General features: G+C 37.2%; 3 protein-coding genes and 1 non-coding gene across 5 annotated transcripts; all 4 read right to left on the reverse strand.

Annotated features, from left to right (window-relative positions):
- Position 1: 1 nt before the first annotated feature.
- On the reverse strand, positions 2-2,269 carry LOC143463236 (uncharacterized). Its single transcript, XM_076961665.1, has 2 exons — positions 1,005-2,269; positions 2-917 (listed from the first exon to the last, which is right to left on the reverse strand). Exons 1-2 carry the CDS (start codon positions 1,867-1,869, stop codon positions 403-405), a joined length of 1,380 nt encoding a protein of 459 aa, XP_076817780.1. The 5' UTR covers positions 1,870-2,269; the 3' UTR covers positions 2-402.
- A 1,000-nt stretch (positions 2,270-3,269) lies between these two features.
- On the reverse strand, positions 3,270-3,341 carry Trnae-cuc (transfer RNA glutamic acid (anticodon CUC)). Its single transcript has one exon. It is a non-coding gene; the product is annotated as a tRNA-Glu (tRNA).
- A 3,440-nt stretch (positions 3,342-6,781) lies between these two features.
- Positions 6,782-15,483, reverse strand: LOC143463221 (solute carrier organic anion transporter family member 4A1-like). Of its 2 annotated transcripts, none has more exons than XM_076961645.1 (12): positions 15,295-15,483; positions 13,434-13,565; positions 11,319-11,585; positions 10,982-11,097; positions 10,822-10,912; positions 10,544-10,750; positions 10,140-10,312; positions 9,780-9,941; positions 9,487-9,653; positions 9,048-9,275; positions 8,750-8,920; positions 6,782-8,167 (listed from the first exon to the last, which is right to left on the reverse strand). In XM_076961645.1, exons 1-12 carry the CDS (start codon positions 15,417-15,419, stop codon positions 7,868-7,870), a joined length of 2,139 nt encoding a protein of 712 aa, XP_076817760.1. In that variant the 5' UTR covers positions 15,420-15,483; the 3' UTR covers positions 6,782-7,867. The 2 variants fall into 2 exon arrangements, with proteins under 2 accessions (XP_076817760.1, XP_076817761.1); XM_076961646.1 differs by having other exon boundaries at positions 9,048-9,271; positions 9,483-9,653.
- Positions 15,484-22,962: 7,479 nt separating this feature from the next.
- LOC143463245 (protein HGH1 homolog) lies at positions 22,963-26,173 on the reverse strand. Its single transcript, XM_076961676.1, has 7 exons — positions 26,048-26,173; positions 25,614-25,763; positions 25,006-25,372; positions 24,744-24,872; positions 24,491-24,681; positions 24,215-24,346; positions 22,963-23,452 (listed from the first exon to the last, which is right to left on the reverse strand). The coding sequence occupies exons 2-7, from the start codon at positions 25,758-25,760 to the stop codon at positions 23,366-23,368; spliced, it is 1,053 nt and encodes a 350-aa protein (XP_076817791.1). The 5' UTR covers positions 25,761-25,763; positions 26,048-26,173; the 3' UTR covers positions 22,963-23,365.
- Between the last annotated feature and the right edge of the window lie 29 nt (positions 26,174-26,202).

Consider the following 26,202-nt stretch of genomic DNA (forward strand, 5'->3'; position numbering starts at 1 on the left):
TACATCAATGTTTGTTGTAGTAGTGAGTTTAATTTCAAGTATTCTCCAGAAAAACACAAAATTATTCAACCGTTAGAGTTCGCTAAAGCAGTGAAGCTCACAAAGTATCAGGAGATACGTATCGTACCTTAAGTTAATAATGTCCACGAATAATAAATAAATTCAAGCAACATAAGTTTATGCTGATTGTCGTGCTGTATTTTTTATTACAAATTACTTCAAAAAATCTTTCAGCGGTAACCAAATTATTAGGCTACAACTCAGTTGCTATAATGACGAGTGTTTTCATGTTCTTGCGCAAAACTCGGTTAAAAATATTTTTTCAAAACGTGTTTCACAATAAAGGCATAGCTTAGTAAACAATTAAGCAATCTTTGCTTATTGCTCATACCGATGTTTTAACTAAAAATCTTTTAATTGCATCACATCGTCGACGACCATCAAGTTTTCGAAACGCGTCACTGGAAGCGATCCTTGGGTTGTATATGGAACGTGTTGCGAAAGCGACCCATTGTGGTTCGACAACTCAGAAAAGACTGTGTTTGACGGAGCAGGGAAATCGTCTTTTCCTTGAAGCGATCTTTGCTGGACTTCTTTCGTTGTAGCGTCTTCCGAACTTAAACTGCTCAAAAGATCCTTAAAAGGAATAACAAATCTTCGAATTATCGGCGGTGATTGCAGCGGGGGTGGTTGGCTGCTGTAACAATCTTCATGTTGGTTGTGAACGTCAAAGTGCGTCAGCTGATGGTTTGAAGCGTTTTGCTGAGGTGGAAAATGCCCAATTTTCTTCTCGAAATTTGCAGAAAAAAATTTTTGCGGTTCTTTCTGCAAAGCGAAATGTTCATTTTGCTTACCTGACAAATATTCGGAAGATACGTTGAATAAAGATTTATCAGAACTCTCCTTTGTTTCGCTGCCTGCATTAAATGGATCAATAACATAACTTGAACCCGCTTGGAGAAGAGATGCTGCTTTAGCAAGACTTGAAACCGCGTAAGGCTTACCATGGGAATATGCGGCGATGTTGTGTGAGCTCGTCAAACGCGAAATATTACCTTGAATCACTGGGAAACGACACGGGTAGCCGAGGTTGGTAAGTTCCTTTTGTGTGCAATTACTTCCAACATTGTTGGATTGCGCGTCTTGAGGGTAACTGTAACTGCTGGGGCAGAACTTGTTCAGCAAAGGGAACCGATACGCAGGGTAGTAAGTACAGTTCAAATTTGACGCAGGCTGGGTCTCGGTTTTTGGAATCTCACGTAAATTATTTGAGACTTCAGCTAACTCACTTGTATGATAAGTCCCTGTTTTACAAGCTTCGTATTTTGCGTGTGTTCTAGATGCAGCAGACGAAGTTTGCTGAGTCGTCGAACCAATATTATCATCTCGCGACAAGGATTGCTCTTCCGTTGTGACGTAAGAATTATTGTAGTAATCACTGGTCTGATTTGTAGATGGTATACGTCCGGCATAGTTATATGATAATTCCAAATCCTTTTTTAGTCCACACGACGACTTATTGCTTGACAGTTGCAGCTTTTTCGCCCTCGCTCTTCTGTTTTGAAACCAAATCTTGACCTTTGCTTCAGGCACGTTGATATCTTTGGCCAATTGGAGTCGAGTTTGAGCTGTAGGATATGGATTTTGACAAAAGCACTTTTCTAACTGAAAGATCTGGCTGTCAGAGTAGGCAGTACGTCCTCGGCTGTAACTCACAGGACTCTTTATTAAAACTTGAACGTTACAGGAGGTTCCTTGAAAGCAATTGCCCGATGTACTTGGTTTGTTGCAATGAAATGTGTTCCAGTTAAATTGATGATTCGATGAAGACGGTAACTGGTTTGGAACCGAACCAGAAATTGATGACATATCCTATGAAGTTCTGCTGCTTACCATCAGGTCTTGTTCATTTCTCTGCACGACTTCTTTGCTTTACAAAGTATCTTCACAAGTGCAGTCACCTTCTGTGCGCGTTTTGGAAATCCAACACAGGATATGTGCAGAGGGCGGCACGCACACCCGCGTTGACCTGCTACGTTTGTGCTTTTGCTAGAGATTTTCTCCCCTTGTCAGGGAACGTTTTACCGTCAAGCAACAAGAATCTTTCGATAGGTAATCTCATAGCGTTACTTAGTAAAACGCAGTTTGAGCAGGTGTAGAATCTGTTATTAGGTTGTGTTATGAATAAGCCTACATTTATAATTTACGAACTTAATTGTAAGGCAAACCTCACTATAATGGATTTTTTGTTTCAGGCTTTAGATATCCGTTCCAGTCTCATATCTACATTATAAAAAGTACAAAATTTATTACTCTCCACATATCATTACGAAATAAAAAATGTACTAAAATCCAAACTGTTTGAGTTGCACTGGCAAACGCTGTTGATAAATATTATCTTTTGTAATATTTTAAACAAGTTAATTTTTTACTTGGCGATATCTGTCACATGTTTTTACGAACAACACATCTGATTAATTAATCAATATTTTGTCAAAAAAATGCCTCACTAGTCACTGCAAAGATAAGCTGGTTTGTAGCCTAATTACCGCACTGTCTCAGCAACGATATAAAGAACTTTATATCGTTGGTCTCAGTATCCAACTCATTCGTTACATCTGTTTGGGTTAGTGATCATTGTTTTGTCACTGTGCCTTCTTTTCAACTTGTTTATAGTATCTTGTGCTTGATAGCTTTACTAACCATTATTCATCTTGATCATGCGATTACATTATTCTTGCTCGTTGCCTTTGGGCTTTGCTGCTTTCTCCCGCTTATTGTTTGCTGCTGGAATTGTTACTTTATCACGCTGTAACGGTATGATTTCACTTTTCGTTCTCCCTCAGACAATGGCCAAACATAAACAATCGATACAATACAATTAAAATTAAACGATAAGAAACTTTACGAGTTTTAAGAAAAATGCAAAAGCACTGGATGGTGCATTGGTGATTGTTTACACATCGACTTGTGCTTGCCGACTTTTGTGCTGTCCTTCATCACATTTGAGATACGATGTTGTATACGTTGAAAACGTGAAAAAAACCTTAAAATTTATAATGTGCAAAATAATAAATAGTATGTTTCCAAAATTAATTTCATTTATTTTCTATTGTTATTGAGGCGATTAGCACAAAAACAGTGTTAGCTGTAGTTCATAAAATCATACGCTAATCGGCTAACACATTGGAGAAAGTGCTAAAGCCTTAGACATGAATGAAAATAATGCTGAAAGTTTAGCACAGTTAGCAAACTTACTAAAAGCGATGTTCCCAGACCGGGAATCGAACCCGGGCCGCGTGGGTGAGAGCCACGAATCCTAACCACTAGACCACCTGGGAGACGTCACAACGAGTTAATACAACATGTGATGTAGATTTGTGCCAAGTTAAATAATGAATTGAATGCGTTATTTTTTGTATGCGATACAGGTTTTGACTAGAAAAATGTTCAACTCAGTAAAAATTAAACAAAATACTTGCCGTGCATAACATAACTGTTAGATCAATCAAGTTACTGCGCTAAAAAGTGGTTACGGTCGAAAACGGTTCGACTCCGTTTCGTTTTTTCTCTCCTTGTTTTCTACGGTTCAGGTTCGGTTTAAGTTAAGAAAAAATTCGCACATTGGGTTCTGGTTCCGGCTTGGCTTTCCAAAGCATCCGCTCAATCCGGTTGAAAGGTTCACGTTCAGTTCCGGTTCGACACCTTGGTTATGGAAGAAGTGTTCTTCAGTATTTTTAGTGAAGAAAGCATTGTTTGTAGTTTAATTTGTTAAGCGCACGAACCAGATTCCACCTCTCTGGTTAACTCGCATTTGGCACATGATAGACTTGTTATAGAGTTTATAATAGATTTTGCAGGCAAACGAAACCAAAATAGCCCACTGATCAAGTTCAATACCTTGCACTAAATATTAAAATAACTACAGCTTAAATGCAGAAAAAAAGGATTAAATGTCAAGTACTTTCGAATCTAACACAAGATCATCCTGAATTCCGAAATTCAGTTTCCTTGCTAACATTGAGCTGTCACCGTCGCAGTGCGAAGAGAGATTTTAAACAAGACATCAAAGATACTAAAAGTCCTTCCACAAAAAATGTTCGGTATAACGAATAACTCATATACTGTACTCGTATATAGGTAAGGTGTTTATGAAAACGGCATTTATATGTGCATCGATATTAGTGTATGTTGAACTTCTTGGTATTTGTACTGTTTTTGCATTTTTACTTTGCATTACTTGTATTTGTGTTGCTGCTTTATTATGTGATAAATAAAAAATTATAAAGAAACAAGCTTGTCTTGCGGTTTTGTTTTTCGCAGTTCGTTTTTGTTTTCGTTTTGCAGTTTTAGCCAAGGAGGCGTACAGACGCTCTTTGGAGGCGTCTCTCCACGTCAAGTCATGTCTTTGATCCGACGCATGCGTTCCACCAAAAAACAGAAATTCAAGTTAGCCTCGGCTGTGGACCAGCAGCAACTCAACGAAATAGATATAACAAAATGTCTTTTTGTTGCGCTGAAAATCGTTTCACAACATTCCAGTATGTGCTGCAATTAATATAAAATCATCGTTCTGAATAATTTATACGCAACGTCACAGACGAGTAACCATCCCTAATCACGTGTTCAATTTTAGTTTCATAAATATTTCAGTGCAATTTTTTTAGACCATGGAATAACGCTGCCGGTTTATTCAGCCTTACATAGGGCGATAACCATACCGCTATTCATAACATATTGTCGTTGGCTCTCGCTGATATACGGTACGGGCTATCTAAAACAGTTTTCTTTTCATTGCAACTGTGCGTAAGCCTATGCAGTATAGGCTTTGGTATCTGAAAACTACTCTTAGCATCACAAGAACAAGTATTAATTGGTTATTTTATTTTGTAATGTCGTTACCACGACATTTATTACAAAAAAAATATACAAAATTATAACATACAAAGCAACAACACTCGTTAAAATTTCTACTTGGAGAAGATTTATTCATATACAGTAGATAGGCCTACAACGCCTGTCAACGCTGTAAGTTAAAAATTAAATGGATCTTGTTAAAACATTGTTTAAAATATTTTGCAGTCGCGAAAACAATAAAAGAATTTTAAAATAATTTTCAATTAAAATCACCGGCCCATCTTCAATCATCAGAAACAACTTTATTTCCACAGACACTCGAACAAGACTTCATTCCCAATGCCAGCTTTGGGCTTGATAAAGTTCTGATGCCTCCAAACTGTGCTATATACACCTGTAACCTATTGCATTCACAATCATGAAACGAGTGTAATTAAACCAACAAAATGTAAATTTCCTTTGAGATTGCTGACTGACAGTAAACTGCAGTTTGGTTGCAGTTAACTACGCAACAGTCGAACCCTCTGTAGTATGAGGCAGCATCTGAAAGATACCATAAATATTTCATGTTATTCTGCTCACATTTCTATAGGCGGCAACAGGGTAGAGTTGACCGCCTCATGTCGTCTTGGCGCGTGACGATGCTTTACACCAGGGAACTAATCTTTCTCTCCGATCGAGGTTGCCCAGCTGCGTGAGGAAAAAACCGGTAAACATCGTCGTGTACGTCCATATGTCCTGGATTAAAGTGTCCCTGGGCAGGTAAATGGAAACTAGCGCCAACGCGTTTAACATGGCGCTCAAAGAACTGACAATAAAGAACCTCTTGACTGTAAGCATGGTTTTAGATGAATAGCTGCTGCTGGAAAGCGATACAATAGAACGACTTTTATAAATGGGCAAAGCGAAAAGGGTTGTAGTTAAAATGTGGAAAATGAAGAACAGAAACCCAGTTAAGCCATGGACAATGGCTTTAAGAAATTCAGCTTTAACTGCTAAGCAAAATGCATCTACTCTTGCATAAGAAATGATCGAACATAAAGGGATGGCAAACAAAAGCATTGACAAAAGTATGAGAACTCCAAGGACCCTAGCCAGCCACCTTGTAACAGGTGTTGTGAGTTGCTCGGTCAATGGATTTTCATAGAATGACATCTGCCTGCTCCAGAAAATAAAATAAAAGTTAGAATACGTCATCGCCATTAGAAAAGCTTCGACTCTTCTCAGAACTGTGCAATAATCAATTGCAACCACTTTGGAAAATATCCCAATAGGAAGCCAGCGATGTGCTAAAAGCAAAGCTAAAAAAACAACTGAAGATAAACCAAACAATCTCGGACGAGAATTTAAACCATACTCAGTTACTCAGCCATCCAGAAAAAAGTCGGACATAGATTCACGTTTTCTTTCAGTCTTCTCATACAGGATTAGAACAATCAGCAGATATATGGCTATAATAGTACTGACCATGTGAACGTAGAACTGCGCCTCGGTGACGTACTGCGAAAATATTTTCCCAACAGTTTGGTTAATTGTTTGGCTTGTCTCGTGCATAGTGACCTGCTGCACACACTAGCTCACAATTTTCTGACCAAACAAACGTTCCCTGGACCGGTAGAAATAGAACATGTTACCATCATCACACTCTCTTCTAATCAATCGCTTGGGTAAATCCAGCTGTAATAATTAATGAATAAGTTCGATCTGCGGATCAATTTTGGCAGTGTTGTTAAGATCACAGGCAAGTATAGTCTTCGACCGGTTTGACTCTTTTTTTTCCTTTTTTGCAGAATACAGTTCCCTTGATAAACAAAAAGTGTCGTTGTTTGAATGACGATTTGGAAGTAACACAGAATACTTTATGTCGTCATATAATATGACGACATAGCAACAACCACATTGAAGTTTGTAGAACACTTACCGATTGTCAATCACTTAGGCCTATTCGTTTATTCAGTAAAATTCAAAAACTCAAAACTCTGACGATAAAGTCGTTGACGTGCAAAAAAACCTTGATAAGTTTTGCAAAATTGTAATTCACAACATAAATTCGAATTCCCGAGCTCTGGAATCATACCGTGGAACTTCTCAAGAACACAAAAGTTTAAAACGTAGAGTGAAGGAAGCGATTGTGAAAATCGCAAGCAAAATACTGCCTACGGCAAGCAATTCAAAAATACACAACAAAAATGCAACAATTAAAGAGATGTACATCAAACAATTTACAAAGCGTATACTTTATTGGTAAATTTAAAATGGGAAAACGCATATTAATTGACAGAAGTCACAGTGATGGCAAGAAGATGACTTAAACCTAGAGATAAACACATGTATAGTAATAATAAGAACCCAGTTTAATATGAACTTATGTTTCAGTTCTATTTAAACCACATCTGGCGGTACAATGTATCTAACATATTCACCGCAAGTGGGCAATGCAGGTTTTAAAATTTTCGTATTTAAATGTATAGGAGCATCAAGCTCAAACCTATACCAGACCTCTATATCGTGAAAAAGATTATCGCGTGAGTTATGTGAATATGAATTTCGCGTGAGTGGAATTTCAAGGGCAACCTTTCGGACATCGTTGATAGTTTGGTTTAGTGTTAAAATTAACATTGATAAATTTGTTGTTGTACAAAAAAGAATTAATAAAGCGGAAACTGTGATAATTGCGTACATTGCATAAACATTTTTTTGGATTTTATCGGCGTGGCCTACATAGCATATAGATATAGATATATGTTTATATAGATAATATAAGAAGATATAAAACTTTATAAACATGATTACACCACAGTTGATGTTAAACTTATTTACTAAATACAAACAAACTTGAGCTAGTAATTAATACTGAGAGGCCGGGTGTATACAAAAAGTCCACTAAAAACCCATGAAAGTGTGTCAGTCAAGCAGCAACATATCCAGGCTAAGCTTCATCTCAACCCTGGGGCAGCTACTGAAAGCAAAGCACTGGTGAGACTGAGACGTGCAGATGCAACATGTGCGCTTATCTCGGCATGATAGCGTCGTCAGCGACAAAACTGTGATTATCGAAAGTATTTGAAGATAGAGTTTCACCCGGAAGTGCTGACGACATCTTGTCACGTGAGATAGGTTGTTCGATAACTGGTGCACGCGCAGATCCGTTGCTCTTGGTAACAAGCTGGACGTCTTTGTTGGGTTCTTTGGTTTTATCGTCAGATATGGAATGTTTGTCCTCCTCAACGCACGCATCATCATCCGTGAATTCAGCAGGAATGGGTTTATAACGCAGATGTGCTATCCAGAATATGAGGGCGTCCAACAGCTAAAAATAATGGAAACATAAACGAAAAAACATAAACGCATTATATAACTTTTCATGCATAAGTTATGACCTTAAGTTTCTGTAACACTTGTGACAGTTACGTCACGAGTCATGATTTGTTAGTTGTTACTTCTCGCACTCATTTGTTAAGACTGCGCAATGACGTCAGATAAATTACCACGTTTGAACTGGTGTGCCCTATATATATACACTTGTGTTGTATGTAAAAAGACCCTCTTTTTACGTGATCAATTTCACTGGTTACTACTGCGCAATGTAACATTCAGTAAGCTTTGCCCGAAGGTGAAAGCCTTCGTGTCTGATAATAAATCAAATGGGAATTTCATAATTTAATAATTTGTATAGACGAATATAAGCAACTTACAGCATTGTCACACCGTTTGATATATGAGAACTCATATCATCGAAGCAGAAGTAAAACAAGTCATCAAGCATTAATCGTCCTCGCTCATATTGCTACAACCGCCAGAGTACGCAGTCATTATGACTGATGTGTTTTGTTGTGTAATACGTCACACAAGTAATACAGCAACGAACAAAATTAATTTGTCATACACTTACCTTGATAACAATAATGAAAACAGCGAGGTACAAAGATAGATTTTTGTTGTCGTATATCAAGCAAGAGCCCCTGGTACCGCATTCCTGGGTCCATTTGGAGCAAGCCCGGTCAAACAGGGCTCCAACTATCAACGGACCGGGGACAGTACCTAGTACCCGACTAAATAGGACCTACAAAATAACGTAACGAAAAGATAGTGGAATTGATGTTAACAATGTAGGCCTACTTAAACAGCAGGTAACGCGAGTTATGTTCGGACGTTTTAAGAAAAATAAACAATAATAAAAGAAAGCAAACCTGTAGGCCAATTGCGAAAGACCTTTGATTAAAAGCAACGCATCGCAAGGAAGCTTGCAAGACAGAAGCCTCGTTCACAAAAGTAAAAAACATGAGCAAAAAATTAAAGAAGCAAAACACGATCAACTGCCAGCTTTTACTGCAGATTTCGTCAGTGCAAAATCCTGTGGTGGCCGAAGAATTTGCCGCGGTTGAAACGATGCACGTGCAGTTGTTATAAGTGTCTCCCTTCACACAATTTCGAAAATGCAGTCAATGTTACGTAATGCTGATGGGTATATCTTAGTATGAAGTAATAAGAACGCAATAATGATAGTGGGACATACATACAAATACTCCAGTGCATTTAAATACAAGAACACACAAATATGCATGTTATAATAGACATATAGGCAAGTAGGCAACGTTGGTATAACCCAGTTTTCTAAATTTGACTTACATTTTGTGATTCACAGCCAGCGAAGCAAGGAGAAAAATAAGTAACTCTGTCACTTCCACAAACCGGGTGGTACAAGCCCTCCTCACACCCACAATCGGCATTACAAGAATCGCTGATTCCGTTAATTGCACTTGAACCACTGTAGGCGCTGTTCACACCAGCGAAAGCTGATATATACAAAAAGGTGAATTTAAATTTTGAGTGAAAAAATTAAACTTAGATTATAATAATTCTAACGATTAAGATTCCTTTAACATTGACTTTTTCATGTTTAGTTACAACATTCTTCCAACCTAAGTTGCTGCATGTGATGAAGTACACCCCGCCGCAGGCAACCGCAAGAACTGGAGCGATATAATTTATTCGAAGCATGGTTGGCATTTTCAAGTTAAATTTAGCGATGCTGCCTCCACCGACCAACTGCCCGCCAGCGCCACCGAGTATTGCCATCAAACCTGAACATTATAAGAAGAGAGACTGATTGTAAGTGGTAAAGGTTAAAATATTTCGTTGATCAGAAATTTTACTGTTTTTCTACTTCAGTTTTGACAAATTAATAGTAAACGCACAATCAATGCTAATAATACATTAGAATATTCAGTTAGTATTCATGATAAAAATAAGCTCTGACAAAGAAAGCCTCTTTAACCCACCAAAATAAGTCCCCGCTTGGCTGACACCAAGTGCAAACTGGGTCTCCAAATATTTGGCCCCGAACACGGCAAACCCCCCGATAAGCACGGAATCAAGAGCGGTACCCAAAGACAGGAAAAGAAAAGTGGGGTTCCGAAGCAAAGTCAGTGTACATTGGGGAAAGTCCCGAAATCTAAAATTGTAAAATTGCGCAAACTGTCACGCTGAACCATTGGATTATAGGCCTTTCTGCAATGGCAGCACATAATATGAGGCTTTGTGTTCTGTAAATAACTTTCGTTTTATACGTATTTTACGAAAGTAAAGTAAATTAGCATTTCTGTGCACATTTAGTTTTGCCGTATAAGACAGACTTTGTAAGTAGGCCTATCATTAGTCAATTTAAAGCAATAATTCCAATTACGATTTCCCGAAGACTTCTTTTTGCGCTGTGTCCTGCGCAGAATGATGAATTTCCTTCTCTCGTTCCATTCTGTGTTTCTCTGTTCCGGGAATTACCCGCGGGAGCATTAAAACAGGGATCGACACAAAAATTCCAACAAATCCGATTATAAAGGACCCCATCCACCAAGCGCCCACCCAGTTTTCACTGGATTGGTTAATGGTTACCCTGTGACATAATAAAGGCGTTGATTATGACATCAGTAGAGTCACAAACGTAATTTAGAAATTGAAACTTACGTTTCGCTGGGATAGGTGTAAATATCGAGCAATGCCGCACCCACTAAGAATCCAATACCAGGTCCGACGATGGACATTGTGATTAGAATGCCTATGAACAAACAGTGGCTTGTGTGATGCAACAATTAAATATTTTGCAACAAAACATTCAACCGCTTACCGTTGTAAAGAGCTGAATATCGTTGTTTGACATTTTCATCCAAGAATGTAATGGCCAGTGAATATAAAGGGGAAGACCCTACACCGGTAATCAACATCGCAAAGTAAAAAACAAATCTAGGAAAATGATAAAGTTTTTATAACAACAGGTAAAAGTAAAAGTTAAACGTTTATTCAACGTCGATTCGGCTTTTGAAAGTTAATTAAATTGATGTCGTATGTTTTTCAATTTGAGGAAAAATTTGGAAGAATTAAAATTCGCAGATTATGCGACATGATGTAAGACTATAAAGTCTAAGGAAAACTCTTTAACCATCAGTTTCCTGACCATGACTGACCTGAAGTTCTTCAGCATCGATATCACGCAATTTTCTGTTGCTGAGCTTCCACAAATGTTCGTCATTTCTTGAAACGAATACGTTGGGGCGACAAAATGGGGTATAGAAAAAATAATCCCCGATAATCCAATCATAAACAGCCCCCAGCCAACCCATTGGGTCTTGTGTCTGCGGCCTCCAACGTACGTCACAAAGAGGATAGTCAGGGACCCTCCTATATCGTACATGCTCGCTATCAGGCCAGACTCTGTACTGGTGAGTTTAAATCTAAAAAAGCAATTAAATAGAATTGTATGGATGTGGTTTTCACAGTTTGCTATTTTTAGTCAAAAATTTTAATTGGAAACGTAAAAGAGAAAAGAAAAAAATTTTACTGTAAAGCGGCAACTTTCAAATGTATCGAAGTAGCCGGGCGCTATAAGTTTGCCTAAAAGTTATCACTTCTTCACGTAGAATTGTTCGCGATGTGTGGAGTGTTCTTAAAAAGTTGTCTGAAGATAATTAAAAAGTAGACTAAATTTCATAGGTTATACTCTACTGCTTGTCTTCATCGACGCTTTGAAATATCTCGCTTCTTAGTTTGTTTAACTTTGATCTTTGAAAACTATCAATTATAAAAAAGAATCGGCGGCACGTCATAATAAGCGGCGTGAAACAGACAAAACAAACTCGGATGTGACGTGACGATAATGACGTTTTAGACGTTGTGGTTTCATCCGCATCTGGGGTTAATCACCGCGTTACAACGCACATGACCTATAATTCAATAATTGTTTTTATTTTGAACGTTTTGCTCGAAAAACTTGCAATTAAGCGAACTGAAGTAGCAACTAAGTCAAATCCTCATGCGATAATCCGACTTATTCCCATATACGGTTACCGGTGTTTACCCAGTGTTTTAACTCAATGTTAGAAATAAGACTTCCTTCGCGACTTCAAATTTATACGCGATGAGCAATCAACTGGTTGCTTTTGAATTACTTTGATAAACGCGATAGATACAAAACTGAAAAAAACGTGCAAGCTAGTAGTACCCAAAATCATGAGCTCCTTTATTCCCTTTACAGTTAAGATGGTAATCAGTTAATCACCAACCATGCAAAGAGCGGTCTTGCATATAAGGTAGCGGCCTGAAAGGTCTTCGTGACCAGCAATTATATCTATATTAACATTTCAGAAAATAATTCTTTTAAACAACTCCAACCCGACAACGTGAAAACTAGCACGCAACCTAATACAGTATTGCCTTGAAGTGTTTTCGGGGCTGCAAAATTAAATGTAGGATTGGGCTGGTTTCTATCTCCGCTTTGAAGGGCCTGTAATGCGATTAAGGCTGGTATATACTTGTACATTAGCGACGACCATTAAAAATAATTTGTGCTTTCACTTTTCTACAAAATACTTCAACACGAACGTATTTATCTTGTTGACGTTTGCACCATTTTTTTTCAGCAAAACCAAAAAATATTTGTTGAAATAAACTTTTTTTGCACAATTGCGCCATATTTCAGACTTATAATTACAACTTTCCTCGACATAATGTAGCCACAACTATGTGTTCAAACGTCATTTTTATCTGATCTTATATTTTCCGTCATGAACTGTGCGAAGCGAAAATTACGATGCTAACCGTTATAGCAATAGCACAATAAAGAACATGTTCATTACGAACACGAACAATTAAGGACCACAGAAAAAGTGGCAAAACCCAAGCGCTTAAATCATGGAAGTTGGCAATAATATAATTTTGTGCTATACGATGGTAGATTAGAATAGCTACGTTGATGAACATGCCACGTGGACGAAACATTTAAATATGCCCAGCGTTATAGGACGGAATAGCTATACGTAGTTAGGCCTTTTGCTAATTGCAGAACCCAGCGCAAAGCTGGGTACTAACTTTCTTACAGATTACTTTTAAAGAGCAATAACTTCGCGAATAATTATTTTCTTCGATACCGGTGTCGTGTTCTCAATAAACGGAGCATACTTTTTATTACATTGAAAAAGATATGTCACTTTTTAAACCCTTCAATGGAGCATGATACATAGTAAGTTATATTCACGTTTATCTACTGTAAAATACAAGCAATGTTACAATATAAACAATTTTACCGTTTTTCAATGGTGCTAATAATCACTGGAGTGTGTCCGTTCACAAGAAATCCTTGCACGACTCCTCCGAGACTAAAAAAGAAGAGTGCCCATTTCGTTGTAGCGAAAGTCTGGCACTTTTTGGCGGGAAACCTGTAAAAGAACAGATAAATAAAAATATTAAGAGGCATTGCCTTCTAATGAGATGATACCGCTTTAATTTTCATTGTGGTAATTGGTGCAGCTTACCGTACAAGTTATTAAGTTAGTTGTATACTCTTTTTGCAAAAGGAAAACGTACTGATTTTGCATAGATTAATTCTGCGTATTTCTTTAGCTATATTTAATACGATACTAAGTGGTAAATAATCTACGTTAGTGAATCTACGCTTACTACGTCTTAACGTCTCTGAATAATCGTCTTAACAAATTCGCAGCACTGAAGTACTGGGCACATCACTTAACTTCAAAATTCGCGCTTTTGAGGTTTTTGACCTCTTTCTATGGAAACTTATCCGGCATTAGTGACGCTTTATTTCGTTTTCAGGGCGTCTTTTGATTTTGTTAAGTCCTATTAAACAAGAATTTGTTGTGTTAAGGATTTAAGTATAAGAAGACTTTGACCTAAAATTCTGCTGTTCGTTAATTTCAATTGTCAACAATGTCAAATCTTTCATTAACAACTAGATTTGATATACTTTGAGAATATTTTACGCGCTGTGCTCAAATATCTTTGTTAAATTACAAAATATCAATAACAAATTATTGATAACTATTTCAATGTGCTCGGTTGCTTAAATCCTTTAACCAAATCTCCAAGTGGGGCCATCCCTAGCATGCCCGAGCAAAAACGATCCAAACGTATATAGAACTTCATTTTAACAAAGGGTTAAAACCTTATTTCGTTGTTGCGCGTAATTAATCAGCCCTCTGATAAAACAAGAACTAAAGAAAGAAATTTAACTATTTAACCAGCTAACCAACTAAAGAAATATAACCATTTATCAATAAAACAGAGCAAAACTATGGTAAAAATGCCATAAAACCAATTCCGTAATATCTCAAGCTCTGTTATAATAAAGGTGACAGAATTTGGCCAAATATAACCACAACATTATGTTCAGGTTGAAAGAATAACCTGTAACTAATACGCAGACAGAAGAAGTAATTTGATTACATTAGACGTAGATCTAACGTAATCGTAGATCTAGATCTCGTAGATCTTGTACATCAAACGATTTAATTTATTGGTGTATGTGGATTACAATAATGTGGATTACTATCAGAGTTTCAATTCCGAAATGGCGAACCATAAACTTCGTCAGTGCTATGATAGACTACATATCACCATGTTTGCAATGAAAGGGCAGACAGTACCAGGCTTATAAATTTAATCGCATTTGCTATTGTTACTTCAAGTAATGTTGTAAATAATTTTCGCCGATGGTATCCTATATATTTTCCAAATGTGTGCTGTTCTTTTAGTTATATAATTGATGATGGTCGTAAATAAGCCACAATAATTTTGATAATTTGTCTGAAGACACAATCTGTGACAATTATTACCTTCCAATACAAATTAATTGCGACTGGTTTGCTGGGATTTTATTAGCCTCCCAATAACCGACCTAACAACTTGTTAAGTTATGCAATTTCCTTTAAAAAGACAACCCATCAAGTTGAACTTGGTTTTTCCGTAATTCTAAACGGCTAATTATGGAACAATTTATACTAGCGTCTTGATGCGTGTCTGATATGCGCCATTTTTTACGATTACGTCATAAAGCTTGAAACGGAAAGGAAAATGCAGCCAAAGACACTTTAAACAAAACAACGCAATGTACAAAAGTAGTCAAGATTTTGATGAAGAATTCCTCCTTACCTTTCACTTTCCCAACATCCAGCACATCCAACCTCACATCCGCACGTTTCTTCCTTAGGAAGATCGACGTCGATTTGGGATTCCGAGCTATCAACACTCAAACGAAACTTCTTTGTTAAACTCATGTCATTTTCTGCAGCATTTCACGTTATTTGTTACCTAGCCCTGTAACTATACAATAGAAAAGAGTATATTTCAAGAACAGTATAAAACATTCGCCATTTCAAAACTTGCAATTTAGAGTCTGAGGCAATTCAGTCATATGAAAACATAATGTGCATAAGCTTATCGGCAGCAATTAGCAAGGGTTTAGCTTTAAGCCTGCTGGTATACAGCGACAACATGTTAACCCAAGACGTTATTCAGCAACCAAGTCACGTGAATTATTATTGCTTGCCAGCTGGCAATGGCAAAACATTTCGAAACGTGAAAGTTCTTGGAGTACATTTCCTTGTAAAAACCTGCTGTCTGTATCCGCTAAATCGTGATTACCCAAGACATTTTTAGACTTGGGTTTACAATGTGTTGAAAAGAAGTCAATCATTTCATTAACAAATCAACGCTTACGAAAAATGAGGCTTTGACAAGCCAACAAAAAAACAAAGACATACTGTAATATCATCTTTTGTCTCAACAATACGCTATTCGAAGTACTGACGGCACTATGGAATTTATAGTAGGCTATTCAGTTTGCAGCGGTATGCCACGTTCACAAAATGAATCTCACAAACAGAACGTGTTTATGATTCAACCATAGGCTTCCAAACCTTTTTCTAAATGCCACAATTCGAAACGTTTTAAACGCGAAATTGCTTTGCTCGCAAAACCTTTTGGGAGGGCATCGACTTAATCGACCACGTACTGTCAACGCTTAGATTTATAGTGCAAATACCTACACGCATTTTAGCCTTCCAACTCAACTCAATGACAGCAAAGCGGATTTCTTCAAACGCTTCACCAATTCTAAGTATTTATGGTAAAATAACGTACTTCATTGAAGATGCCTACAAATCTAGTGCTACTTCGTTTCCTACACGTGATACGAGCACACAACATTAATTATCGTGTGACGCCATAATCCAAAATGAAAAACTTCTGTCGCAAAGCCCTAATTTAACTTACGTCATAATCCTAAGAGCTCATACAGCTGTGGCCGTGGTGGACCGATTTTTATGTAAACAAGCCCAGTGAATGCGGCTTTATCTATCCCTTTTGAATCAAAAAGTAGCATATTGTTAGAGCAGCGGTTCCCAAACTTTTCTAAAAATTTTGCCTGGTGGACCCTTCGCAGTTATTTTGATATTTCGCGACCCTATAAAAATCAAAGAATGCTATAGGGAAAATGCAAAAACCACACCAATGAAATAAAAAGGAAAAACTATCAAATACGGTAAGCGTTTAACGGGATGGGTGCACTTGTTTTGCTGCAATTAACTCATCAATGTTTGGTTTTGGATAGCACAACTCTCATGTCGTGTACCCTCTAAAATTGCTTTAAAGCTTTAAAGACTAATTCTCATTGCGGACCCTCTGAAACTGCTTTACGGACCCCAGTTTGGGAACAACTGTGTTAGAAGATCGCCATTCTAAGGATCAAGGAAGGGACATCTCCAACGCAAATATAAGACTTTATTGCTGTAACAGATTCAAATCTATATCAATGCGCTGTAGCTGTGACTAACTACGACACCTGAACATAAAAAAGCTTATTCCTCGAAATTGTTAAACTGCGATTTGTCTAACTCGCACGTACAGTTTCGGCCATGACTTACTTTCTACACCAGGCTAGTCTAATATTCTTGCTGAGTTGCAAGTGTGATGACAGATACATTTTGATATCATCTTGATTTTTGGGCATTAATCGTTGGCTGGTAGCAAAGTCCTCACAAGAAAACAGTGGCAGCAACTTTTCCAAAACGAATAGGTTCGTGTGTGACAAAACACTTGACTGTGCCTGACTTGTGCTTTGATATGGTGGGTAATTGGCTTCAAGTACCCTTCAACCCTGCGGTTTCAAGTAACGCTCGAAGAATGCCCTGCCCTTCTGAAAACAGTATCTTGTCTCTGTTTTGCCAAAATAAAAATTTTTGACAGTGCACAGGTGTTGCAAACCTAAACGCTGTTCAAGAACACTAGTCACCGCACAGACCTTTGATGCTACCTGCCTGTATCTACATTCTATCAACCTATGATATTGCAGGCTCTTATTCAAAATTTAAAAACCTATTACGATAACTCAAATATCCATGGTAATTAATATTTTATTGAATAACTGAAAAACAGGGATCGCTTTATCGGTTAACATAAAAAAGAAATAGAAATAACTGCTGTATATAGACACACGATGGTATTACGTGTAGTACGGTAAATCATATTTTAAACGTACAAAGCTACCTACGCTTTTCTTTATCTGCTGGCTTCCGTAATTCTGTGCTACCTGTTACGCCTACAATTATTTACTATGACAGTGACAAATGGGTATAGGACTTAGGTTTTCGGTTAAACGCCTCACAACATTATAAAAAAAGGCAAAATAGAAGTTAGCACTGCAAAGTTTAACTTTTAATTAATCAGAAACACGAGCTTGCATATAGCTTGAACTTGCTTCGTCAGTTGCACTCTCATTAAAACATCATTGAACAGAAAACGTTTTGTGTAAATGTAGTTTGTAAATTTCGCGAGTAATCAATTGTTTTAGCTGACATATAGATTCATTGCACTGCAGCCATGCGCACCTCATTACGACAGTTTTTTGCATTATGACGTTGGGGTTGCGACACACGGCGCTTTGCAGTAAAGTAAAATTCCCTTAGTCACTGTTGTCCGTGTTTTGCGTAATAAAAAATAGCGTACGTATGCGCAGAAAGAGCACGAGTGGAAAATCAAAATGTTAATGTTAAGTTTAAAATATCGCACTACACGATTTAACACACGAGCGCACACATCAACTGCAGTTGGTTTTCCAAAATTGCCGAATAAGTTTACTCGAATAACTTTCAGCACCATTTGCAGTATAAAGCAACTTAATTTTGTAGAAACCTTTGCTAAAATACGCACAATTGCCACAAAATCTTGAGTAGCGTTACAACGAAACGCACAAGTCGATTTGTAGTTGATACAGGATCGCTTACATACGCTAAACTCGTGTTAATTAAAAAGAAATTAGGGAAATTAGATTCTTTAGTTTAAACAGGGGAAAAATATCTCGCTATAAACTGTCCCAGCAGAAACAGCGAGTTTGGAAAGAGTACAATGTATGTATCTAATAGCTCTAGACGTAAACTACGGCCTAAATGCTTTTTGGTCCACTTCAAACATGTAAACACGGTTCCATTATAACCTATCTTGGAAGTATTTTACTACCAACAACTATCAATCATCATATCTGAGACAGGTTAAGGACGGGACATAATCATTTCGCGACCCATTATGATGTCATTTGTACGTCATTTTCCGCTTTCACGAACCTCAGCAACATGCTGACAAGGAAGACTCTTTGAGTTACCGTTTACCGTTCTAAAGTTACCAATTTATATCCTTGCTGTGGGTTGGCACTTGGCAGTAACTACCGGTACACAAACCGAAACTAATCACGCACGTACAGGCAAACTTGTAAATTTTAACCGGTTTTGGATCGTATCTGTGGCTCCTGTGACAATGCTCGATTCTTTTTGCCAGCTTAACGCTCCACGGAGTACATTGAACACGCTGTATATATCATCATTTACTGAATCCTGGTCGGGTCTTCAGCTTCCCACTTATGTGGCTCAAATGCAAGAATCTATTGAAGGCGAGACAATTGTTCGATACACACGAATAAGGAAACTGTTGAACACTTCTACATTAGTCGGCTATGCCTTTAGCTCTTGCTAGGTTAATCGTCCATTACTAATTAAAGATTTTTCAGCTCTAGTATACAAATGTCAGTTATATGTCAGATTTACCGTACATTGCTACATCAATAAAGTCTATTTAGCGTCATATAGTCTACTAATAGGCTGCGTAGTTAGCGGCCAAATATAATACTACGCCTTACCATACGCGTTTCCTATACCTACATAGCCTACGCAACCTACGCACAAGAAAAAAGTTGTTACCAGATTTTATGCATTTGTTAAAACTACTGTACAGTAAATCAGTTGCATAAAACACAAATGCTAGAAATCTTCGTCGAGCAGTTGCTTGAGCTTATATTGCTGAAATGAAATAAATCTTAAAGAAATATTTACTGATGCTCAAAGTTAAAATAGCTGCATAGCAATAGATCTCGAATATAATCTTACAAAACAGAACCCACATATTTAAGCGATTACAACAGGCAATTTCAGAAGAATGCGCTACATAGGCTACGAACGGTTTGCAATTTGCGGCTATGCTGTAATATAACTCAAGTTATCACACGTTGTGGAGGCATTAAATCATTAGATTCATCATATTGCACGCAATCTCTTTAATCATGTGCAAATTGCGTGTACTGTATTACCAGAACCAAACTGCAAATTATAGACGGCGTTTATACACGTAAAATTGTGACATTTGGTATAAATCAGGTGTTACGTCAGGTATTATTTCATACTTTTATACGACAGCCGCAATCAGCAGAAAAATAACTGAAGGCTGCTCGCGACTGCAGAGCTTTTTTAAGAGGCACTGTAGGAACGTTTCCAATTTGTTACTGAATATAGGCTAAGCCTCGAAATGACTGGAACTAGTTTCAAATATTTGAAGGAAAGACTGAACACTAGATCTGACTTATCTCTAATATAGTTTTAGATTCTAGAAGTATCCTACAGTAGGTAGACTAATAAGTAATTGTTAATGACAGGGGGAGAAAACATGTGAAGGACGTTCATAAAAGTGTCAAAAGTGTTGGTCAAAAAACGATCTGCATTGCCCCGTTTGCCATTACAACACTGATACATGTGCCAAACTGCCAATATAAGTCACTTCTAATTATGACTTCACGAAAGTAACCGCTTTTTAGCACTCTTACAATGCTACTCGGGGATCCTTTTTATAGAACAATAGCTTGCGGCGGACGTGGTATTGTTACTATGCATAAGAGTTAAGGTAGGCTTTTTAGTACAGGGTTACCCTAAACCTAATGTTGAGTTACCATATTTGATAATGCTCAATCCCTGACAAATTTACCTCAGTTGCATTGACTAACTTTAAAACATTACCAAAGTGCATTGCCGCCATTGCTTTGTTGTGAAAGAAGGATAAACACGAAACAATACAAAAACAGCAAAGAAATGTTGCATTGCATTGCACGAATGCAAGTTTTCTTCTATACAGTAAGATTTATGTAAACGAAAATTAGCACAAAATTTTTACAAAATACGCTCCAAAATAATTACAAGCAATAAACTTATAACAGTTTATGAATAATACTCTACTCTCCCTCATACCAATCGTACTTTTCCGAAGATCTAATGTTTTTCAACAAGCTCTTCTTGGACTTCAAAAACATATAAAATTCTCCACAAGACATGCTTTGTACTGAAGTGTTAAAATTCCTTTCATTCTCTCAATAGTCATCTTATCTCTTTCTTAAACTTCTTAAATCTTATCAAGGTAGCAAACGAGTTGCAGACAGATTTAAAGCAGACAGTTTTGACGAGCTGAGAATGTTCGCGACCTAAAAATAGTTTGAAAAAAGGTGGCAACCTAGAAAAACTTGGACTAAAATATAATTTTAAAAAATCCCGAACTTTTAAGTACATTTTAGCATTTCTCCCTGACGCAGATTTGAACTCTAAATTCCCTGACATGTCAGGGAAAATCCTGACGTATGGCAACCCTAGTATAGTACATAAAACCTGACCATGAGATTTTCTGTAATGAAACCATCGACTAAACCTCTACTCAGTTTACTGGATAATAGCAAACAATATGTCCGTTAAAAGAATATAAACTGAAAATTAATGGGCAGGAAGTAAAACCGTTGATTTAGATATTCGTGCAGTTGTCGAACATTGGATTTGGCCGTGCTACTTTTCGTCCTTACAACTCAGTTAACATCTTGCACGTCTTGCCCTCGAGGCTTTGCCACTTTTTTCCCGTTCGTTGACTGTGTGTGGGAATATTTTCGTTCTATCATGCTGTGAAGGTTAGTACAGTCGTTTTTGCGCCTCGCAGTCAATGACAAAAATAAACGGTACGATACAAAATGTGCCTTTTTCGATATTTATTTACCTATATAATGAAAAAGGTCTAAAACACCTTCTACGGGTTTCGTGCTATAAGCGAGACCACGGTTATAGGCCTATAGGGATCATCATCCCACCATCCAATGACGTGTTTCTTATCATTGTATCATTGCCGAAGCACCATGCTGCTTTGAAGATAAGCCTCGGCTTATATATTTACTTTTTTGTAATTTTTGAGGGTTTCTATTCTAGGGCGATTTGCAATTAATTTGAACGTTAGAATTGTTGTTTAAAACTATCCCTTTAATGTAAAAAATATTAACGTAAATCCACGCTTTTATGGAAATTTAACCTTAGGCTAATATGTTCTTTCAACTTAAAATTGTTTAACACGGGGTTAGCCTACTTTCAGTGATGTACCCCTACTTTCTCATATTCGGGTATAATTGATTTATCACGTGTGATGACAAATCAACGTGAGCAAAATTAAACCCTAATTAGAACTGCTTAACTAGTTATGCTGGAATTAACTCTACCGAAACTAATTACAGTATGCTGTCAATTTACTGGCACTAATTATGAAATTAATTATGTCGTTTTAGCGATAAAGAACGTCATGTATTTTAAATATCTTCTATAGCACTTCCAGTGGCATTGCAGTCTTTTTAATTATACGATAACAATAAAGAAAAATTTGCGGCTTATTTTAATAGTCGGCGAAAACATATTGCCAGCGATTGAGCAAAAAAAAATTGACAGGTCTGTTTTGCAATTGATGATACTGGAGCCGATGCACACAACAATCATAAAAATGTCAACAATGCTGTACACGCTTTGCGTTGATCGATTTTTGATGCCAAGCGCTAAAATGTGTTGCGTTTGCACACACGAATGTCCTGACAACCAATTTTGCGTAAGTTCAACCCAAAACCTTATTTTGCAATTGTGTGAAGGAATTTACCATTTTCTTGGAACCCAGATATATGGGTTTCAGTTGGATAGCTTAGCAAAATATTTCTTTTTAACTTTAGGCAGGGTAGAGGGGTGGTTACAAAGAGCGCCTTGCCTTAGGCATACTCGACACGTATCACGCTTCAATGCACACGTTTGTGACCGAAAGTTTCACAATCTTTTGAGACTTGAAAGCATGCAGGGTTGCAAGACATGCTTTTAGGTTTAAAATAAACCTTCGGATTCAAATCAGTTGACAACGATTGATGGAGTGAGATTTGATGAGCATTGTCCTGCCTGTAGCTATTATCTACGTCATGAGCAAAAGCAATTTATCAAATTCTTCCGCACACGTAAGAGTAAAAACAATAGTTAATGTGGCGTAACAAGAACGCCTTTGTGTTCTGCATTGTAAACTCAGTTAAATCTGCAATTTTAGGATCACGCTATGAACTGCTTGACATCGGTGTTACGAATTAAAAAGGAATATTGTGACGTCAACGATATTGTTTTTATGACTCACTGCAGATTGTAACAAACATTCCGAAGTTTTGGCAAGTCCAAGTTTTCCTGATTTGGTTGTATTGTATTTGCATAATATGACAATGCTTCGTTTTATAATGTAAGTGAATAGTATTTCGCAGTAAGTATATGGACTGCACATAATACATCAAAATGTGATGTGATATCTATTGGATGTTTATCCAATTTTTGCAACAATTTATGAGCTAGGCTTCCGACAGTTGTAAGCCACGTTAAACTCGATGCTGATATGTACCAGTTGGTAAGACGACAGATAGTTGGATGAAAAATATGACCGATCACAAATGTCAACCCTCTGGTGCCGTCTTGCGGTTCTTCAATGTCCAATCGGCAAGAAAGAGACCTTCAAAGCGTTCCTACTACCATCGCCCAGCTGTGGAGGCTGCGCACAGCAAAACTGCACAGTATTTTACAAAACGCTGCAATCATGATGTCTCCGAAATTCTCTGGTAGTTTTCTGGTATATCAATGTTCATCAAATTGCCTTCATTTGGTTCTTCAGAAATGAGAATCTGCAAGGATATGAGTATGACACATGTGATGATGTGAATTATATCTTCTGAAATTTTTCGCTTGAACAAGGCTTTTACGATATCACCAGACAACATTTTGTTCAGAATAAATTGTAGTGTGACTTATCACTCACTACGCTAAACTACAAGTTTTAAATTAGCATGATAAGTTCTATATGTAATTGGACACTAAACGTTCGTGGCAAAAGGAAAAACAGGGAAAGGGTTAATGCCCCAGGTATGCGTTATAAACTAATGTTGCCATGACCTGACACGCATTAGTTGTCTGAAATAGCCCCATTTGACTCAAAGTTAGCGTAGCTGTGGCAAGTAAACAGTCGCGCTTGACATATAAAATAAAGTAATTCTGTGATCTTTGACTACAACGTGTTTTTAACCAGTTTGTGAGGGCTCTGGCAACTGGAAACCAACTTAACGCGGCAACTCAAGATGACTTCAGCGAACTTTCTGGATCAAATAGTGTTGACTGGACTCCAGCGACATTACAGAAGGACTCAACTTGAACTGAGTCAGAAAAAACACTAGTTTTATGGTGAAATGCACTTGTACGTTTTGTATTCTCAATGCACTGGCTTAATCACAGAGTTTATAAATGGTAACCCTGGCTGTGGTGCGAAAAAGCTAAAGGCCACTGCACACAAAAACATTTAAAAATCTGCAAGATGATTAGATTTTGATAGCTTACATAAAATTATTTTGTCTTATGGTGAAAACACGTGTCCATAGCAACTTTTTTCGCACCTGAATTAATTTTTCACATTCCTCAGCCACTTCAGAGTTCTGTTCTTTTAATTCCCATTGATGGAGTTCCCGTATTATGACGTAAGCGTTTTTCGATTTGACAAATTCACGCCCTGATTCATCAGCACAAAGCTAAAAATAATGATAGCAAACATTTAGACAAGAAAACAGTTTAAGTTTTTCTCAAAAAGGCCAAGCAGTGCTTAAAATATACCGACGTGAATGAAAGAGACAAGCATAGCTCAAACAACTGGTAAGAATTTTATTCCTACTTACTAAAATAATAGATTGGATTAAAATTTTTCGAATATCTTCATCTGGTTCCCTGGTTTTATCACTCGGAAGATATTGGAGATCAAGAGGAAGTTTGTCAGTATCCGCTTCGCTAAATTCTTCAGGACCAGCAAGAGGCAAAAGAAGATGAGGTAAAATGTCCACCTTCTCACCAAGCAACCAACCGTGACTTTCTGAAAGCGTTAACTGTGAAAATTTGGAAATTTTTTCAGCTGGAATGATACTTGATACACACCATATTCAAAACAGCAATTCCTCAACATAGATGCTATTCCTCCTCGTCGTGTCAGAGATTCCTGATATTGCAAATATGGAAGCAAACGTTGTATGTGGTTCTTTGTTTCGTCCAGGAAAAAACTTCTTGCTATGGAAAACGATAAAACATGACAGCTATTCAACTAATGCTTTGATATATGATTTAATAAACTGTGAGATGAAGATAATTAATAGATCAACAATTATAAGATATTTAATAAAACAATTTCTTCAGGACCAACCTTTTGGGATTTGAGTAAGATTTGTAAATAGAGAAGCCAAATGGTTAAGAGAAGCTCCATGTTTGTTGTACTTTGTTTTGTAGAATGCATCGAGCAGTTGATTGAGACGAGAAGATTTATCATTGAAGATAATCTCCACAACTTTTGTACTCCCAAAGTTTGATCGCGTTAGGTTTGACATGATCATGCATACTTGATGGGAAAATTCGGAGTTAGGATCCGAAATGATTTTTAAAAACTCTGGCACAACATTATACTTTTCCAAGACAGATTTTGCAAAGTAATCTTCCGCCGATAAATTGACCAATGACAAGTAGCAATCTTTTACTACAAGAGGAATCTTATCCTTTGTCAGAGTCAAAATTGCCTGAAAATATTGGAAATATAAACACAAAAATTCCGACTAAAGTAAAGAAATTTAAACTTTTTATTTACTAATGTATTAATTAGTTGGTAACTGTTAATTAGTTGGTAATTAGTTGGCAATGATACTAAAATAAATTAAATTCAACATATAAGCAAGTTATAAGCTTGTTTATCAAACACTACACACAGCTTTCATTTTTATTTACAGCATTTTACAATTGTATCACAACATACTGACAAACCTCAAGCAAGTTTTTATTCTCCAGTATAAATTTTCTGCCCTCGGGGGCACCGGAGAGAGCTAAAACATTTTTAGTCGCAGTCAGCTTTATTTCCAACCTTGATGAAAGTTGCATGAATTGCACCAGTTCTTTGCACACTTCCTCCATAATCTGTTGTGTTGCAACCACATTAAGAAGACGACTACAAGCTAACATAAGGTAGTAAAAAGTGGTAACTTATATAGACTAGACTACTCTCTATTGGTATGGTATAGCCTATTACCCTCAATTCAGATCGTTGGCAAAAGCTTTGGTGAAGTTTTACACTGTTTGGTACAAATACAGAAAAAGCAATACATAAATTTTATGGAATTTAAAACTTTGTCAGCATAGTATAACACAAAACTGTGATTTTACTGCCTAAAACCCAGGCTACAGGAAAAGTAGACACTTACCTTGCCTTGCCGTCCCGGGATGTTCACTTGCAAAGTTGATGAAATCAACGCACAAACACATTTCGCTAAGTTTCATGTGGACCATAAATTTACCGACCGCCAGAGGTTGCGCAAGTTCACAAAAGCTGCAAAATAATTTATAGACCAGAAAAAAT

Source organism: Clavelina lepadiformis, chromosome 6 (genome assembly GCF_947623445.1).
Source record: "Clavelina lepadiformis chromosome 6, kaClaLepa1.1, whole genome shotgun sequence".
NCBI lineage: Eukaryota > Metazoa > Chordata > Ascidiacea > Aplousobranchia > Clavelinidae > Clavelina > Clavelina lepadiformis.

What these genes read in the sequence shown, in the direction of transcription:
- LOC143463236 (XM_076961665.1), bottom strand. Translation starts at nt 1,869, where the DNA reads ATGTCATCAATTTCTGGTTCGGTTCCAAACCAGTTACCGTCTTCATCG. An exon ending in CATCGCCGCATATTCCCATG is followed by an intron (nt 918 to 1,004) that starts GTAAGCCTTACG and finishes CATTTAATGCAG; the next exon opens with GCAGCGAAACAAAGGAGAGT.
- LOC143463221 (XM_076961645.1), bottom strand. Translation starts at nt 15,419, where the DNA reads ATGAGTTTAACAAAGAAGTTTCGTTTGAGTGTTGATAGCTCGGAATCC. An exon ending in AAAGAAGTCTTCGGGAAATC is followed by an intron (nt 10,313 to 10,543) that starts GTAATTGGAATT and finishes TTACAATTTTAG; the next exon opens with ATTTCGGGACTTTCCCCAAT. An exon ending in TTTTCATTATTGTTATCAAG is followed by an intron (nt 8,168 to 8,749) that starts GTAAGTGTATGA and finishes CATTATTTTTAG; the next exon opens with CTGTTGGACGCCCTCATATT.
- LOC143463245 (XM_076961676.1), bottom strand. Translation starts at nt 25,760, where the DNA reads ATGGAGGAAGTGTGCAAAGAACTGGTGCAATTCATGCAACTTTCATCA. An exon ending in TCTTACTCAAATCCCAAAAG is followed by an intron (nt 24,873 to 25,005) that starts GTTGGTCCTGAA and finishes CGTTTTCCATAG; the next exon opens with CAAGAAGTTTTTTCCTGGAC. An exon ending in AATGTGAAAAATTAATTCAG is followed by an intron (nt 23,453 to 24,214) that starts GTGCGAAAAAAG and finishes ATATCCTTGCAG; the next exon opens with ATTCTCATTTCTGAAGAACC.